This window comes from Exophiala mesophila (assembly GCF_000836275.1).
Source record: "Exophiala mesophila strain CBS 40295 unplaced genomic scaffold supercont1.2, whole genome shotgun sequence".
Lineage (NCBI taxonomy): Eukaryota > Fungi > Ascomycota > Eurotiomycetes > Chaetothyriales > Herpotrichiellaceae > Exophiala > Exophiala mesophila.
Window position 1 is genome coordinate 3,933,166 of NW_015622505.1, and position 14,740 is coordinate 3,947,905.

A 14,740-nucleotide genomic window follows, 5' to 3' on the forward strand; every position below is an offset into this window, starting at 1 on the left:
GATCTGAGTGCTGAGGAAGGTACATGATGCCACCCAAAAGATACGCCTGGCGCGCTTGGGGAAGGTGCGAGTGCGAGGTTGCAAGTTCCAACAGCCACCAGAGCTTAGCAAAGCCTGGGCAGAGCGTATGCGAGCTTGTCTTGGTGCAAGGTTTGCTGGTCGCGCCTGCCTGTGGAGCTCTCTCTCCACTACCTTCATTCTCACTACGTACGAGTCTCTTCCAAAGTCCCTTTTACCTCTACGCACCCTGCCACCATCCTCTATCAAGGTCACTCTGGTTTCTGACTGTTCGTCGCCACCTTCTGTCCTTCCAAAAAACGCAGACTGATATCGGTAGTATCTCTCTTTTTGACAAGCCAAGCTCAGACCTAACCTGGCCCGATCGAATCTAATCCAGTTCTGACAATTGACAGACAGGTTATCCCAGCAGCATGTATGCAATGCAACCTCATACACTGCCTAGCCAAGCAAATACTAAAGCAATCTTCGACGAGCCTGACATAGCCCAAGAGTTTGCTTGCATCTTGGCATCCTTCGACTTTGAGTATTCTAGTCTATTCCTCCGGTCACCGATCTTCCCTTATCCTACACTCTATTGTCACCTTCTCACTTGGGAAGGGATCCGAATATCATACCAGAGCAAACCAACATCAGACCAGGCCTCCCTGCACAAGCTCACTAGATATCAAGAAATATCCACACCTCTTCAAAGCTCCCAAAGTTCCCATCCCAAACCCACAAACAGCTCCGGGTATCCACGTTGGCTAGAATCGATTATGCTGGCGTGGCTGGGCAAGGCTTCCTCGTCCTATTCGTTGTTCTTACCTCCTCCTTCCTTGCCACTACCTTGCTACACCCCATCCCACTCCCGGTGACGTCTTTGTCGAGGATGTTGATGCAACTATGCTGTTTTGTTGACGGCCGACTGGCAATTCTAGCATGCCCGCTCGATGATCGTCGTTCACCTGCTCTTGGTAGCTTGGTAGCACAAAAGCTACCCCGGTACGTCCGGTTAAAGGTGCGCGTGAAACGACAACAAGTGGAGGTTTGTGACATGTTGCCTGAGGTAGGAACTGTTTTCAAATGGACATCTGACCAACCGAGTTCTTGATCTTAATGATCGCCTGGCCCCAAGTCCCTCGTACGTTTGCTTCTACACTCTCGCTTCTGGGTACAGCAAATTCGACATGAAGGCCAATTTAACGAAGACTGCAGTCGCACTTCTTGCGACTGTACCACTCGCTCGTGCCATCACACCAGAGTATGTGCTTCCACAACCATTTGGTGTTGTACATCATGCTGAATTGAATCTAGACAGATGCTCGCTGCCCCTAGAAGAAGCACGGTCATCCCTAGTCCTTCTGGTGTAAGACATGATCTTCTTCCTTCGAATAACTCTTACTCATCTGCGCGGGACAGGATATCGGTGTGTTCTCATCCACCACATACGACTGGGACGAGCACAAAAGCTCGACTGTTTGGAATACTCTCAACTTGACCAGTGGGGAGATATCAACGCTCTTCAATGGGTCAGACATTTCTGAATTTCTTTTCGTGGGACCCAACGCTACCAGCATCCTCTACCTGAACGGTACCAACGAAGAAGAGGACGGAGGCGTAAGCCTGTATGCAGGTGATATTGATTCCTTTGATGAAGCGTAGGTCGACGACTCTGCATAGTCTTAGTCTCCAGCTCAAATTATCGCAGATACCTTGTTGCTTCCTTTCCCGCGCCTTATTCTGGCCTCAAAGCCACTACTACGTCCTCCGGGGACATCCACTTCGTTTTCAATGCCGAGGCGTACCCTAATGGGACCGCATACAATGAGGACTTAGCTGAGGAGCCTCGTAGCTCGGCAAGAGTCTACGATTCAATCTATGTGCGTCACTGGGATGTTTGGCGCTCTGAGCGAAGGAAGAATGTATTTTCCGGTGTTTTATCGGGTGGGGGCGACGGCTTTTCGCTCTCAGGAAATTTAACCAACCTGGTCACTGGTCTCGAAAGTGTCACCAAAGCTGAGAGCCCCAGTGTCTTTGGAGACGATTCCTCGGAGTATGATATATCGCCAGATGGTGCTTGGGTTGTCTTCAACACAAAGAACATCAACCTTCCCGAATCCAACTTTACTTCCTCTCAGATATATCTGGTACCATGCAACCGATCCAGCGAACCAGTACCAATCAATGCTATTGGCGTTCTTTCAACGCCTGCCGAAGTCGAGGGCGGGACCGCTGGGCCTACCTTCTCTCCTGATAGTAGTCGAATCGCCTACTTGCAGCAAGACGAGATCTTCTATGAATCTGACCGGTACAAAATCTACATCGCCGAAATTGCTGCTGATGATTTCAACATCACAGTCCTCGCAGAAGACTGGGACCGGAGCCCTGGTCACATCGTGTGGACTGAGGACGGCTCGTCACTTTTTGTGAGTGCAGCTGATCAAGGCACCACTCGAGTGTTTGAGATTCCCCTATCTGCAGGGCCCAGCTTTGTCCCAACAGCAATCTCTGGTAATGGCACGGTTGCAGACTTCGACCTTCTCCCTGATGGAAACATCTTGATCTCTGACAGCAAGATTTGGTCCTCCAGAGATGTCTATGTCATCTCACCGAATGGTACACTTGTGGCTGACCTACTTCGAGCCAACGAAATTGATGAAGGGCTTGCAGGGCTTGGACCACAAGATGTGACACAGATCTTTACTCAAGGTAGCATTGATACAGTCCAGTCCTGGGTGGTCACACCAACTGGGTTCGATCCAGAAAAGAGATACCCTCTCGCTTACATCGTGCACGGAGGCCCTCAGTCAGCTCACATGAACAGCTGGAGCACACGATGGAATTTCAAAGTTTGGGCCGACCAAGGTTACGTAGTCGTTGCACCAAACCCGGTAGGGTCGAACAGCTTCGGCGAGGCCTTCCAAGATGCCATCCAGAACAACTGGGGAACGTATCCCTACGAGGATCTCGTGGCTGTGTGGGAATACGTTGACGCCAATCTTTCCTTTGTCGACACCGATAATGGCATCGAGGCAGGTGCATCTTACGGTGGATTCATGACCAATTGGATTCAAGGCCACGACCTCGGACGCAAATTCAAGGCACTGGTTACGCATGATGGAGTCACCAACACCGTTGGAAACTATGCCACTGAGGAATTGTGGTTCATGCAGCGTGATGTGAGTCTTCTGGAGTTATCCACCCTGGGAGTGGAAGTCGTTGAATCAGCTAACCGTCATCCCCAGTTCAACGGAACTCTGTGGGATAATCGTGACAACTATGAAAGGTTCAACCCAATCAATCATATTGTGAATTGGTCCACTCCCCATTTCGTCATCCACAACGACCTTGACTTCCGTCTACCTGTCTCTGAAGGCATTTTCCTCTTCAACGTTTTGCAGGAGCGCGGCGTTCCTAGCCGATTCCTCAACTTCCCGGACGAGAATCACTGGTAAGTGCAGTATCCCAGTTGCGATGGAGCCAACGATAATATGATGGTTATGATTAATAAACATCAATAGGGTCCTCAACCGCGAGAATTCCCTCGTCTGGCATACCGAGATCTTTAACTGGATCAATTACTGGTCCGGAGTCAGCAACGCCACCTCTCCATGACGAGGTTATTTGCCGATGCAAACGATCACCGTGTCGATTGGTTTCTACCGATCTTAGATGATTTAGCAACATTAAAACCGAGAAGCCACCACGGCAGAGCTAATAATGAATAATACTGATGCCAATTGAGATCCAGTGCAGACCTCTGACCCTGTGCCACAGAGGACACGTTCCAACGAGATGCCCTCCATTATAGCGCAGTGGGTGTAGTGCCATCATAATATATCAATCTCCAAGTGCCTAGTAGTCTCGTTCCTGCACACAATGTCACCCTCGAGAAATAGACCAAATTTCTCTGGAGGTTGACAATTGAAATTGTCAACGCTAAACCCAGTTCGAGTGGTCTCACGACGCCACGGACCATAATTAAAAGAATAGCACCGAAGCCCCTTGCAATCTCAGAAAGATGTTGCACATTACTCATGTTACACGTAGAGTCGAATTGGTGATAGGGTTCTGTGAAATGAAGGGATCAGAAGGTAATACATATGTACGGGCCATCAACTGAGGGATCTATCCAAAACCTCCCCCACTCCATCCCTTCCATTGTCAGTCTTTGCGCAGTGGGAGGATGGAGCCGTTGGTCGCTCCCATCTTGGGATAATTCCCCCTGACACATTGCTCAAGTTGAGTCGTTGTCTTTGCAAAGATCGGTTCGAGCTTCAAATTCCAGAAATAACTTGCGGCTCCGGTGCAGATGATCAAGACGATGGTCGCCACCGCACATCGCAATGAATTTGGTACTGGGTACCGCGGTTCTTGATAGTATGCACCTTCTGGAGTTTGCTGGTAAGTCAACACCAAAGACTGTCCAACGTGCAGTATCCATGCGAAGACAGTACGCATGAACAGTCCATGGAGGAGATATATGGCGAAACTGACTTTGCCTAGCCAGGGAAGAGGTTTGCGACTCAGCGCCCACCGGGCATGAGGCGAGATGAGGACAGAAAATATCAGCAGAATTCCTCCGATCGAGCCGTAGAACCTATCGACGGCGTCGCCGACCTCAAGACCTAGTTTCTCGATCACAAAGACCTTCAGACCCCTGGACCATGCTGCGGACTCGGCATAGGAGCCAGGAAAGGACATGAACACCAATGCAATCAAGCCGAGTACCGGTGTCAACACTGGTGACACTTGTGTCAAGGATGAAGGTATTGTTGTGAGGCTAACCTCGCTGAGAATGATTCCAAAGAAACAACAGATTCCAGCCCACGGATCTCCAATGATGTGACTCCAGTTCATGGACCATATGGCAAGCAAGAAGAGAACCACACATCTCCATGCCGGCGTCATGCTGATCGTCAGAGACAGGGCACTGATGGTCATGACACTTCCTTGCAACAAATACACCATGGCCCATTGTGGTTGGTCATATGTGTTCTGATGGCCAAATAACCAGGTGGCTTGCAAGGCTGTCAAGAGGTCCTTGAATGCCAGTGTCCAGCTATCACTCATCTCCGGCGTGTTTACATTCAACCAGAAGGCGTCACTTGACCTTGAAATCTGGTAGAATCCGAGATTACAGACCAGCCAGCTGATCACAGTTGCAACCGCGGCTGGAAGCACAAGACGGAATATCCTGCTGAAGGATGACTGGGCTAATTTGGCGAGTGCTTGATCAACTTGGCCTGCCCTTGCCATGGAAAGTGGCTTTAACGAATTGACGAAGCCCAACAGGATGAAGAAGAGCGCCACCCAGGAATGTCCACTTGCAACTAGTCGCAGCACTGGTCTCTGGAAGAGTCGTGGTGTGGCCTCATCCGGACCACAGCAGGGAGGGACGAGGCCTCGTGCATAGCATAAGGTGAGATGGGAGGCCACCACAAAAGCGGCTGCAATGCCTCGAAGTCCCTATGATGCTAGAGTTAGTCCTGTTTGTGATCGACATGTCTGCCACAACAACTGGGCCCTGAAATATCTTACATCGGCCCACCCAGTCTCCCTCATTGCACGGCCCTTGACATCTGGACTCAACCGAAAGCCATGGATGGCTTCTAACTTTAGTCCGGATCGAATCATCGCCACATGAGGGAACGTGATAGCACAAAAAAGCGGTCCGAGGCAGCTATCATTTGTGACGAGGTGTTTGAGGATTTAATGATCGGGACTGGGCGTATGAGGAAGGAAATATGGGACTAAGTACCAACGTTGGTTAGATCAAACGGAGGACTTGCTCCATCTGTCCCACATCAGTACGCGAAAGACGGCTGTTCAAGGAAGAGACGCGTCTACCGTCTAAGGAGAAAAAGGGACGGAAAGAACAGTTGAATTGAGTTGCTGCCATGACTGCCAGCAAACGTCAAACAACTTAGCCTTCATTGGAACGTCAAAGGTAACATTGGGAGACGCAAAACGCCCTGCAAAAGGACCCTGAGGGGGATCGGGGGGTCGCCCCTCGGCCCCCTCGCCCCTCCCAGGCGCTTGGTTTCCCCTCAGACGTCGTCTGCTTTGACTTTCGCTCCCGGGTTAATCTTTATTCCGACTCCACTATAAATCTAAAATAATGATGAAAGGAAGGAGCGAGACACTACGGAGTATGGGTTCGCAATTTGCCACATGCATCTCTGATCCCACAGTCATATAAGCACATATGGTAATATGACCTTTGTCTTTCTACCTTGGTAACAGTTAATCAGACTATTGAACTGCATATTTGATGACAGACTCCTCGCTCTTTAATATTGCAGATTTGCATATAGCCTTCGCCTCCACCGTGTGACATTTAGGCATAAAATATGGCAAAGAATCTGTACACCTATATAAAATATCCATCGATGTTCCCCTAGAATCGCTTCTCTCACTCTATCCATCGCACCTATGTGAAAATAGCCTTCTCAAATGCCGATACATCCCCTCCTGCAATTTGTACTGCCTTCAAAGCCGCTTCACTCAACTTCTTCCTCTTCTCTTTGGCCTCCAGCTCTCGTCTTGCTCGAGTTTTTGAGCTTCCACTCGGCGCCACATCGTTGAGGAGTTTTGCAGAGTCCCTTGGGGTGAAATTGACAAAGTCGATAGACAATCCGCCAGAAGCTGCCGGTGTTTTCGGTGTCCTGGGCGTACGTGGTGGCCGTGACTGCGACCTGGCTCGCGGACTGGGCATGGGCTCTTGTGACGCAGAATCCCTGATGGGTCCTGCCTTGTGAATCGATTTCCGTCGTGTCTGACCGTGCTCGGTGACAATGCGCCCCGGAGATCGTTGCGGATTGCGTCGCGTACTGAGATTGGTGGGTGACAGTGGCGGGGATGGTGTTCGCGACGGTGAGCGTCGTTGCTTCCGTGGCGTGAACGGCGAGCCATCAGGAAAGACGTACGACGAAGGTGGAGGAAGCTTAGGATACGTGGCCAGAGAGCCGGGGGCTTTCTGATTCATCGATGCTGGCTTGTATGATGGCCCGACACTAGATGCTATGATATTGTTGTTGGATGGTACTGCGCAGTAGTTGACATGCCGCTCATATAGCATCGAGTTATCCATCAGCTCCGCACCAGGGTATGTCGCAGACACTCTTAGCTGATCTTCAGGCTGCTGCTGTAATATTTGATGGGGTACCCTCGTGGGTTTCGGGGCGGACAGAGCTGGGTAAGCCTCCTCCGGCGCAAGTGCAGGCAGAGGAGGATGGATCGGCATCTTCGTGGGTGAAAACAAACACTGCGACTGACCACTACCACTTGTATTGGACGTGTAGCTCATCGTGCCAAGTGTGTGATTGGAGCTGGTAGAGGACGGGAGGCTGTCACTCAGGGGAGATTGCACCACTCCGATTCTCTCCTGCTTGTAATGAGCTTGCTGCACTCGTGTTTGTTGAGTATAAGTTCCAACGGAAGCTTGAATTTGTCCTGCCTGGATAGAATCAAGCAAGACCGGGTCAATGGCTTCGGAAACGTTCTGGGGGACATAATCGCCAGCAAAATTATCATAACCCATCGAGTATGTCAGGTCTATATCTTGAGTTCGAGAAATAAGGCCTAGGTTCGTTGAATATGGGACAGAAGGTTGACGGCGTTGCTGAAAGGGTGATTCCCCAGGCGACTGCAGTGGCTCCTCGGAGAATTGTCGCAGAGAGAAATTCTGAAAGTCTTGCTGCCAGGTGTTTGTGCTCGAATCCAGGTTGCCCGCCAGTTGTGAATACATTGGCGACGGTGATAGGGTGGCTTCCCGTGAAAATGGAGGATGGGAGAAATTCAGAGAATGCAGTGCCGCCGGATTGGGACTTGTCCCATGTCGCTTTGTCTGACTGATAGGCAGATTGTATGGCTGAGATGGTGATGTCTGCTGAGGACTGTGGAGAAAATTGATTGTTTGATTTGCCCCAGTTCGCTTTGTCTCTGGTCTTCGAGTCTTCTGAACGGTGAGGGGCGCTGACTGCTGGCTTTGCTTCAGACACCAAACTCCTTTTCGCCACGGTTGGATCGGGGCTTCTTCGAACTTGGGTGAGCTTTCGAAAGCGGGTAGGCTGAACTTGTCCGGCGAGAAGGCTTCTGCGCTAAACAGGTCATCATATAGGATCTCCTGCTCGATCCCGTCGTTGGGCCCAGTGTCCAACTTGTACATATCTTCGTTAAAGAACTCATCGAAAGAATTGCTTTCCTCTGAAGCGTCGGGAAACAGCATTTTCAACGCCTGCTCCTCTGGGCGGAACACACAATCTGATGTGCTCGTCAATGACATGACTTGATGCATCTGCTCTTGTGTTATCTGTGAAAATATGAATCGTGTGGAGATCCGGACGGCTCGAGCGAAAACCGCTGTTTGATGTATTCCATACCAGGAAAATAAACAACATTTCCAAACTGCCCTGGAAACCTGGTAGCTAGAGCGAAGGAATGTCGCTCCTTGCGCACGGGATCAATCCAATTGGCGTCATCCACACGGGAGTGGCCCAAAGTGCTGCCGATGTGGCCTGAGTCCCCCCGAAGTAACATCTGTCTAGCAACCATTCTTAGTTCTCGTTGAAGTCAAATTGCAATCAAGTTTGTGAGGACATCCCATGAGTCCATCATTCTGACAGGAAGTTGCAAGCGTGATGCTCCAGCTCTGCCAAGTCCGTGGTTATGCCGTGCATTCCAGAGCAAATGGACGCCCTGATTGTTAACTTGCAAGTTCATTGTTAACAGGGGAGGTACACAATGCCATAGTGTTGTTCTTTTTGAGTTATTGCTTGCCTTCCAAACACAATGTCCGTATGTCTGCAAAGCATGCGACCAGAGAATGATTGTCATGTTGTGTTTGCCAGACTGAGAGATGGCTTGCATGGGTCAGTGACCCACACACAAATACTGGCGCTAGACCATCAACGGCGAGGTACTCAATATTGATGAAGTGTGCTCATCTTACCACACAAGGGAGAGAATCTCACGGCTAGACTGTCAAGACACACCTTGGTCTGCGGTACCCAATCAACAGACATGAAATTGATACCGTATCAGAAATCTGTAGGCTGCATGTTGCTCCCCAGCAGAAACTCCGAGGACTTCAGCACGAGGGCACAGAGGCTAAACAGGGCAATTCAAGAATTGACGCACTCACTTGGTGGGCCATCCAAAGGGCCGTTCAAGGTATGAACCTGTCCAACAACACGAGAAGGCAGAAATCATCTACATGACGCCACCTTCCTGAAACTGGTAGATGAACGCTAAGCAATATTTAGGATTTTAATACAAACCTTAGCTCCAAGATGTGTTATCTTGAAGATGTCTTCCACGATCAATGTGGCCATTGGTCGGAAGAAGCAAGGGTGTACCATAGGTGCGCCGCAGCAGGGACACAGGCGCACTGCTTCAACAAGAAAACATGTGGATCTTTGAACGAAGACTCACTGTGTGCAAAATGCAAGGCGCACCACACGGCGTCTGATAGTCCATCAGGTATGTCATTTTCTCTGAGGCTGAGGAGTCCACGGACAAGGACGCTGGCAGGAGCATTCGGTCCTTGTAGGTGACGGCTTCTGACTGAGTCTTGCAGGATTCAGAGCCACGGCTTTCCGAACGTGGACAAAATTGTGTCCAAAGGTTCAGCCGATAGACACGAGTGGTCCATTGTCAAGGCTTCGGTCGACGAGTCAAAGATCAAGACGTCTGCGTTGTCGAGATCAATAGGGAACGATGGAAGCTGACATATCGAGGTTTGCCCCAAAGATTATGGCAACGTTAGTTCGATACGACAGACAAGAGCCCAAGGTTTCAGAGGTTTGGGAAGAGGTGGAACGCAAGCGAGGTGATGAGCAAACTGCGGATGTTCTTTCTGGCTGAAGTTGAAGATCAGCACACGTGACCAAAATATCCCCAAATCACGTGGAGAGAAAAGACATTAAAATGTCCCTAGGAAGACTTGGAGTCATCACGCGATCATAGACATGCATTATCCAACTTTCTCCCATGATCATTCGTTGTTGACTCGTCCTGCATGAGGTCGCTTGGAAGAAAAACAAATCATACATGATAAAGATTCTATACTGAGCTAGCACACATTATGTAGGCACTCATGTGCTGTGAAGAGGTTGATGTTCCAACCTCACTCGAGTGTCCTAGGTGTGTGTCATTACCCGCACGGCTAGTCGTATTAGTCCAAGCTTTTAGCCACTATTGAATAGGTATATTGTGGCAAGATGTAGGTGAAGAAACACAAGAACGTGCTTTGAGAGATATTACTCATGAGTAAGGCGTTAATGCAAAGGCAGATGAAGGCTATGATGTGTTTGTTACAGCGGTTTCAACTTCCAAGGTTGTTGACGTTGTGGCCGTCACATTGGAGGAGAAGGATGACTAATGATGCAGCAGCAGAGAAACGAAGGCAACCGCAGGTGCCAGGCGCCCAGTTGCCAGATTATTGTTGGCAGCGCGGGAATTGGAAGTTTCTAGGCCCACATGAGTGGCGCTAGGCAGTCGGGCAATCAATATCATTGGCTCTAAATCCTGTGGCGGTGACTTCCGTGACCGCAGTGACTGGCCACTGCCTAATCGCCCGCCTTCCACCTCCTTCCCTCTCTTGCCGTGCTACTTAAGATCATCTTCCACTCTTCAACCTTACTTCTTTCTCATCACATCAACCCCAAACCCTGGAGACCTTTTGGAATCTCTAAACCTCACTCCATCATCATCTTCATCATCTCTTTCATACTACTAAACTCAAACTCTCATTCATCTCAACCGCCAACATGCAGATCTTCGTCAAGACCTGTGAGTTTACCCCGCCTCTTCCTTATCTTGCCACTCTGTCAACCCATACTAACGTCTCTCTCTCCAGTGACCGGAAAGACCATCACCCTTGAGGTGGAGTCCAGCGACACCATTGACAATGTCAAGTCCAAGATCCAGGATAAGGAAGGCATTCCTCCTGATCAGCAACGCCTTATCTTCGCTGGAAAGCAACTCGAGGATGGCCGCACCCTAAGCGATTACAACATCCAAAAGGAATCTACCTTGCATCTTGTCCTTCGTCTCCGTGGTGGTATGCAAATCTTCGTCAAGACTCTCACCGGAAAGACCATCACCCTCGAAGTGGAGTCTAGCGATACCATTGACAACGTTAAGTCCAAAATTCAGGATAAGGAAGGCATTCCTCCTGATCAACAGCGTCTCATCTTCGCTGGAAAGCAACTTGAAGACGGTCGCACCCTGAGTGACTACAACATCCAGAAGGAATCCACTCTCCATCTCGTCCTCCGCCTCCGTGGTGGTATGCAAATCTTCGTCAAGACCCTCACAGGCAAGACAATCACTCTAGAAGTCGAGTCATCCGACACCATCGACAATGTCAAGTCAAAGATCCAAGATAAAGAGGGTATTCCTCCAGACCAACAGCGATTGATCTTCGCCGGTAAACAGTTGGAAGATGGTCGGACTCTGTCAGACTACAACATTCAGAAGGAGTCTACTCTTCATCTCGTGCTCAGACTGCGAGGTGGTATGCAGATCTTCGTCAAAACCCTGACTGGCAAGACTATTACTCTAGAAGTCGAATCGTCCGACACCATCGACAACGTCAAGTCAAAGATCCAAGACAAAGAGGGTATCCCACCTGATCAGCAGCGATTGATCTTTGCAGGCAAACAATTGGAAGATGGTCGAACTCTTTCCGACTACAACATCCAAAAGGAGAGCACCCTGCATTTGGTGTTGAGACTGCGTGGTGGTCAGTAAATGCCACTTACACAGTAGCGACTTTATGACACATTGAACGAGGCGTTTCACATATGACGGGGTTAGGGGCTCATGCTTGGATGGTGTTCGCCATATCATGCATTGCAGCAACGTCGCCACTTGGTGAATTTGGCGATACCAACCATTAGAGCTGTAGATTCAAAATGATATGATATCTGCATCTCAATATTGACTGTAAACGTGATCCAGATGAGACCATCCTGCGCCTTTGGAGATAATATGTCATTATTCGAAGTAAAATCGCCACCAGCAGGCATTAAAATGTGGCTCGTGACTCACAAGGTCGTATAGTACTCGATGTTGGGTCGAGCGCGGCGTCAAATGCATGATGATCTTCTTCGTCGCTACTTGGTTCCACCCCGCCACCTCGAGTCTCCGCCTGCGCCTTATTGTTTGTAAACTAAGTAGTTGCACAACCAGCCTAATCTCACCTCTCTTGAATCTCCTTGTTCTTCAACTATGCTCTTGCTTGACGGTGCACCCATTATGTCCGCGAATCATGCCTGACTATTTCTTCCATATCGCGGTCGAATTGTTTACAGAGTTCCCACCTGCCAGTACAGACCCGGACAACGCATCGGCCCCAAACCTTTCACAATTCTTCCACGCCCTCAAACCTTTCCCTCTCTCTGCTACCGGAAGGCATTCGCAGAAACAGTGGCTGGGACAGAAAAATCATCATCGTGGAGCCTTTGATCGTGTGCAATTCTCACCCGATGGTATCAAGTCAAAGATTCATCTACCACATTCAGATTCCAAAGACCACAGGCTAGACACCGTGGTCATCGAAGGCGCAGACATGGCGTCTCAATCGGGAGGAGTGCAGCCGGATAATATCATAGAAAAGGGCATTGGCTCGGCCATATCTGGACGACATATGAAAGGGCGCTACGAACCAATCCACGACTATGGAGGCGCAGAAGGTTGGGGAATCGTTCATCTTTACAGGGATTCTGAAGAGACTCCGGGATTATATCAGGACTCGATATACCGATCTAGCGATCTTTGGAGCGACAGTACGCGGAGTCGTTCCCTGGACAAGGTCAAACCATCTCCGAAAGATGAAGAGTGTACGACATTATGTATCCTTGCTGTACCCTCTTACATGACACCGTCCGATTTGCTCTCCTTTGTTGGTGAGGAGACAAGGAGTGAAGTCAGTCATTTCAGGATGGTCCGCACTTCACGCGCCAATCGTTACATGGTCCTGATGAAATTTAAATCAGGCAAGAAAGCACGAGAATGGCAACGTGAGTGGAACGGCAAAATCTTCAACACCATGGAACCTGAAACTTGCCATGTGGTTTTTCTGAAATCAGTTGAGCTCATCCACACCTCTGCGGTCCAACAGCAAAGCAGTGGCCTCAGCTCCCCCACTACCAGCTATCCACGCATGTCTAATGATCCCTTTATCCCTCCTTCAGCGTCCGCGAAACCATTAGCTCCAAGAACGCCGTCACTCGTCGAACTTCCCACTTGTCCGGTCTGTCTGGAACGCATGGATGAGACCACTGGTCTTTTGACAATCCCTTGTCAGCACGTCTTTCATTGTACGTGCTTGGAAAAATGGTCCGGCGGTGGATGTCCAGTATGTAGATACACGCACGATGATTTCTCGTCGCGGATATCCTCATACAAACATAAGAGCAAGATCCCTGGCGAGTACGAAGTGGAAGACAACCCACGGGAGTGCGAAGTCTGTCACGTCGACACCAGTCTGTGGCAGTGCTTGATCTGCGCCAAAGTGGGTTGTGGGCGGTACGAAGGAAAACATGCATACCTCCATTTCGAAGAGACGGGACATGCTTTCAGTATCGATCTTGAATCCAAACGCGTTTGGGATTACGTTGGTGATGGCTATGTCCATCGAATCATCCAAGACGCTGCCAATCCACATGAAAAACTAGTCGAATTGCCTGGAAGAAGACGCGAACCTACGGCGCTCGAGGGGCAGGAGGATATCGACATGGCCAAAATGGACAATATGGCACTGGAGTACACGCATCTACTGACCAGCCAGTTAGAAAGCCAGCGGGTCTATTTCGAAGAGGTGGTGGAGAGAGCCGTGGACAAAGCCGCCGAAGCCAGCAAGAAGGCAGAACGAGCCATGGAAGAAGGCAAAGCAGCTACCCAGAAACTCCACAACCTCGAAATGCAGCATGACCTGGTTGCCAAGGGACGGGTTCCTGAACTTGAGAAGGAGCTTGCCCGACTCGAGAAACGGAGTCTCAAATTTGAGGAAATGTCTCGTACAATGACGACCAAATATCAAGAGGAAAAGACATTGAGCACCAGTCTGATGCAGCGGGTCAAGTTTCTGGAAGGTAATCAGCTTCAGGGGTTGAAAGACACGATTCGACGTCTGGAGGAAGAGAACGCAACCAAGGATTTACTGATGGAAGGTCTACAAGAGGAACATCGAGATGCCATGATGCAAATTTCAGCACAGCGGAAACTGCAAGAAATGGTGGACAATGGCGAATTGGAGCAGGAAGACCTGGATGGTGCCATTATCGAAGCTGGACCAGCGAGAAAATTGCCAGTGAGAAAGACCAAAAAGGGTCAACAGGCCAGTCACGGTCCGACACAAGTTGCCGCCCCATCTACTCACCAAGGACAGAATGCTACCGGGTCGTTACTGGACCATCTCTGGCGCGATACATTCAGTCAAAGCCAGCGCAGCAAAGAATGGGATGAGGACAAGGCAAAAGCGATGTTTGAGGAACTAAAGACCAAGCTGATCGATCAGGGCATGCTGTCTACATCTCATCACGACGGTGCTACTGCACAAGTGGATGGGAGTGAAGTTGACACGGATGAAGTCGAGAGATCCAATGACGGCGAGACCAAGGGCAAAGTGGCTAGTAAGAAGCGCAAAGGCAAGAACAAGAAGAAAACTTGATGCTGGAGGATCTGATGCCGCGCGGGGAGAGAGAGAGAGAGAGAGAGAGAGAGAGGGACG

At 49.7% G+C, this 14,740-nt stretch overlaps 5 protein-coding genes across 6 annotated transcripts; 3 read left to right on the forward strand and 2 right to left on the reverse strand.

The window, feature by feature from the left end:
• Window positions 1-243: 243 nt before the first annotated feature.
• On the forward strand, window positions 244-3,746 carry PV10_03204. 2 transcript variants are annotated; one of them, XM_016367624.1, is made up of 7 exons: window positions 244-287; window positions 338-1,261; window positions 1,315-1,366; window positions 1,420-1,658; window positions 1,709-3,179; window positions 3,246-3,451; window positions 3,522-3,746. In XM_016367624.1, the coding sequence occupies exons 2-7, from the start codon at window positions 1,188-1,190 to the stop codon at window positions 3,613-3,615; spliced, it is 2,136 nt and encodes a 711-aa protein (XP_016227142.1). In that variant the 5' UTR covers window positions 244-287; window positions 338-1,187; the 3' UTR covers window positions 3,616-3,746. The 2 variants fall into 2 exon arrangements, with proteins under 2 accessions (XP_016227142.1, XP_016227141.1); XM_016367623.1 differs by having other exon boundaries at window positions 244-1,261.
• Window positions 3,747-3,966: 220 nt separating this feature from the next.
• On the reverse strand, window positions 3,967-5,947 carry PV10_03205 (uncharacterized protein). Its single transcript, XM_016367625.1, has 2 exons — window positions 5,542-5,947; window positions 3,967-5,469 (listed from the first exon to the last, which is right to left on the reverse strand). Exons 1-2 carry the CDS (start codon window positions 5,635-5,637, stop codon window positions 4,165-4,167), a joined length of 1,401 nt encoding a protein of 466 aa, XP_016227143.1. The 5' UTR covers window positions 5,638-5,947; the 3' UTR covers window positions 3,967-4,164.
• Window positions 5,948-6,264: 317 nt separating this feature from the next.
• On the reverse strand, window positions 6,265-9,885 carry PV10_03206 (uncharacterized protein). The gene has a single exon (XM_016367626.1). It carries the CDS (start codon window positions 8,297-8,299, stop codon window positions 6,434-6,436), a length of 1,866 nt encoding a protein of 621 aa, XP_016227144.1. The 5' UTR covers window positions 8,300-9,885; the 3' UTR covers window positions 6,265-6,433.
• A 684-nt stretch (window positions 9,886-10,569) lies between these two features.
• On the forward strand, window positions 10,570-11,931 carry PV10_03207 (polyubiquitin). The gene is made up of 3 exons (XM_016367627.1): window positions 10,570-10,794; window positions 10,862-10,942; window positions 11,171-11,931. Exons 1-3 carry the CDS (start codon window positions 10,773-10,775, stop codon window positions 11,755-11,757), a joined length of 690 nt encoding a protein of 229 aa, XP_016227145.1. The 5' UTR covers window positions 10,570-10,772; the 3' UTR covers window positions 11,758-11,931.
• PV10_03208 (uncharacterized protein) lies at window positions 11,932-14,734 on the forward strand. Its single transcript, XM_016367628.1, has one exon. The coding sequence runs from the start codon at window positions 12,104-12,106 to the stop codon at window positions 14,678-14,680; it is 2,577 nt and encodes an 858-aa protein (XP_016227146.1). The 5' UTR covers window positions 11,932-12,103; the 3' UTR covers window positions 14,681-14,734.
• The last annotated feature ends 6 nt before the right edge of the window (window positions 14,735-14,740 follow it).

Coding starts and splice junctions, on each gene's coding strand:
- PV10_03204 (XM_016367623.1), top strand. CDS start 1,188: ATGAAGGCCAATTTAACGAAGACTGCAGTCGCACTTCTTGCGACTGTA. Junction 1,367..1,419: donor TCATCCCTAGTCCTTCTGGT/GTAAGACATGAT, acceptor TGCGCGGGACAG/GATATCGGTGTGTTCTCATC. Junction 3,180..3,245: donor TGTGGTTCATGCAGCGTGAT/GTGAGTCTTCTG, acceptor CGTCATCCCCAG/TTCAACGGAACTCTGTGGGA.
- PV10_03205 (XM_016367625.1), bottom strand. CDS start 5,637: ATGATTCGATCCGGACTAAAGTTAGAAGCCATCCATGGCTTTCGGTTG. Junction 5,470..5,541: donor GGGAGACTGGGTGGGCCGAT/GTAAGATATTTC, acceptor CTAGCATCATAG/GGACTTCGAGGCATTGCAGC.
- PV10_03206 (XM_016367626.1), bottom strand. CDS start 8,299: ATGCATCAAGTCATGTCATTGACGAGCACATCAGATTGTGTGTTCCGC.
- PV10_03207 (XM_016367627.1), top strand. CDS start 10,773: ATGCAGATCTTCGTCAAGACCT. Junction 10,795..10,861: donor GCAGATCTTCGTCAAGACCT/GTGAGTTTACCC, acceptor CTCTCTCTCCAG/TGACCGGAAAGACCATCACC. Junction 10,943..11,170: donor CAAGATCCAGGATAAGGAAG/GCATTCCTCCTG, acceptor AGGATAAGGAAG/GCATTCCTCCTGATCAACAG.
- PV10_03208 (XM_016367628.1), top strand. CDS start 12,104: ATGATGATCTTCTTCGTCGCTACTTGGTTCCACCCCGCCACCTCGAGT.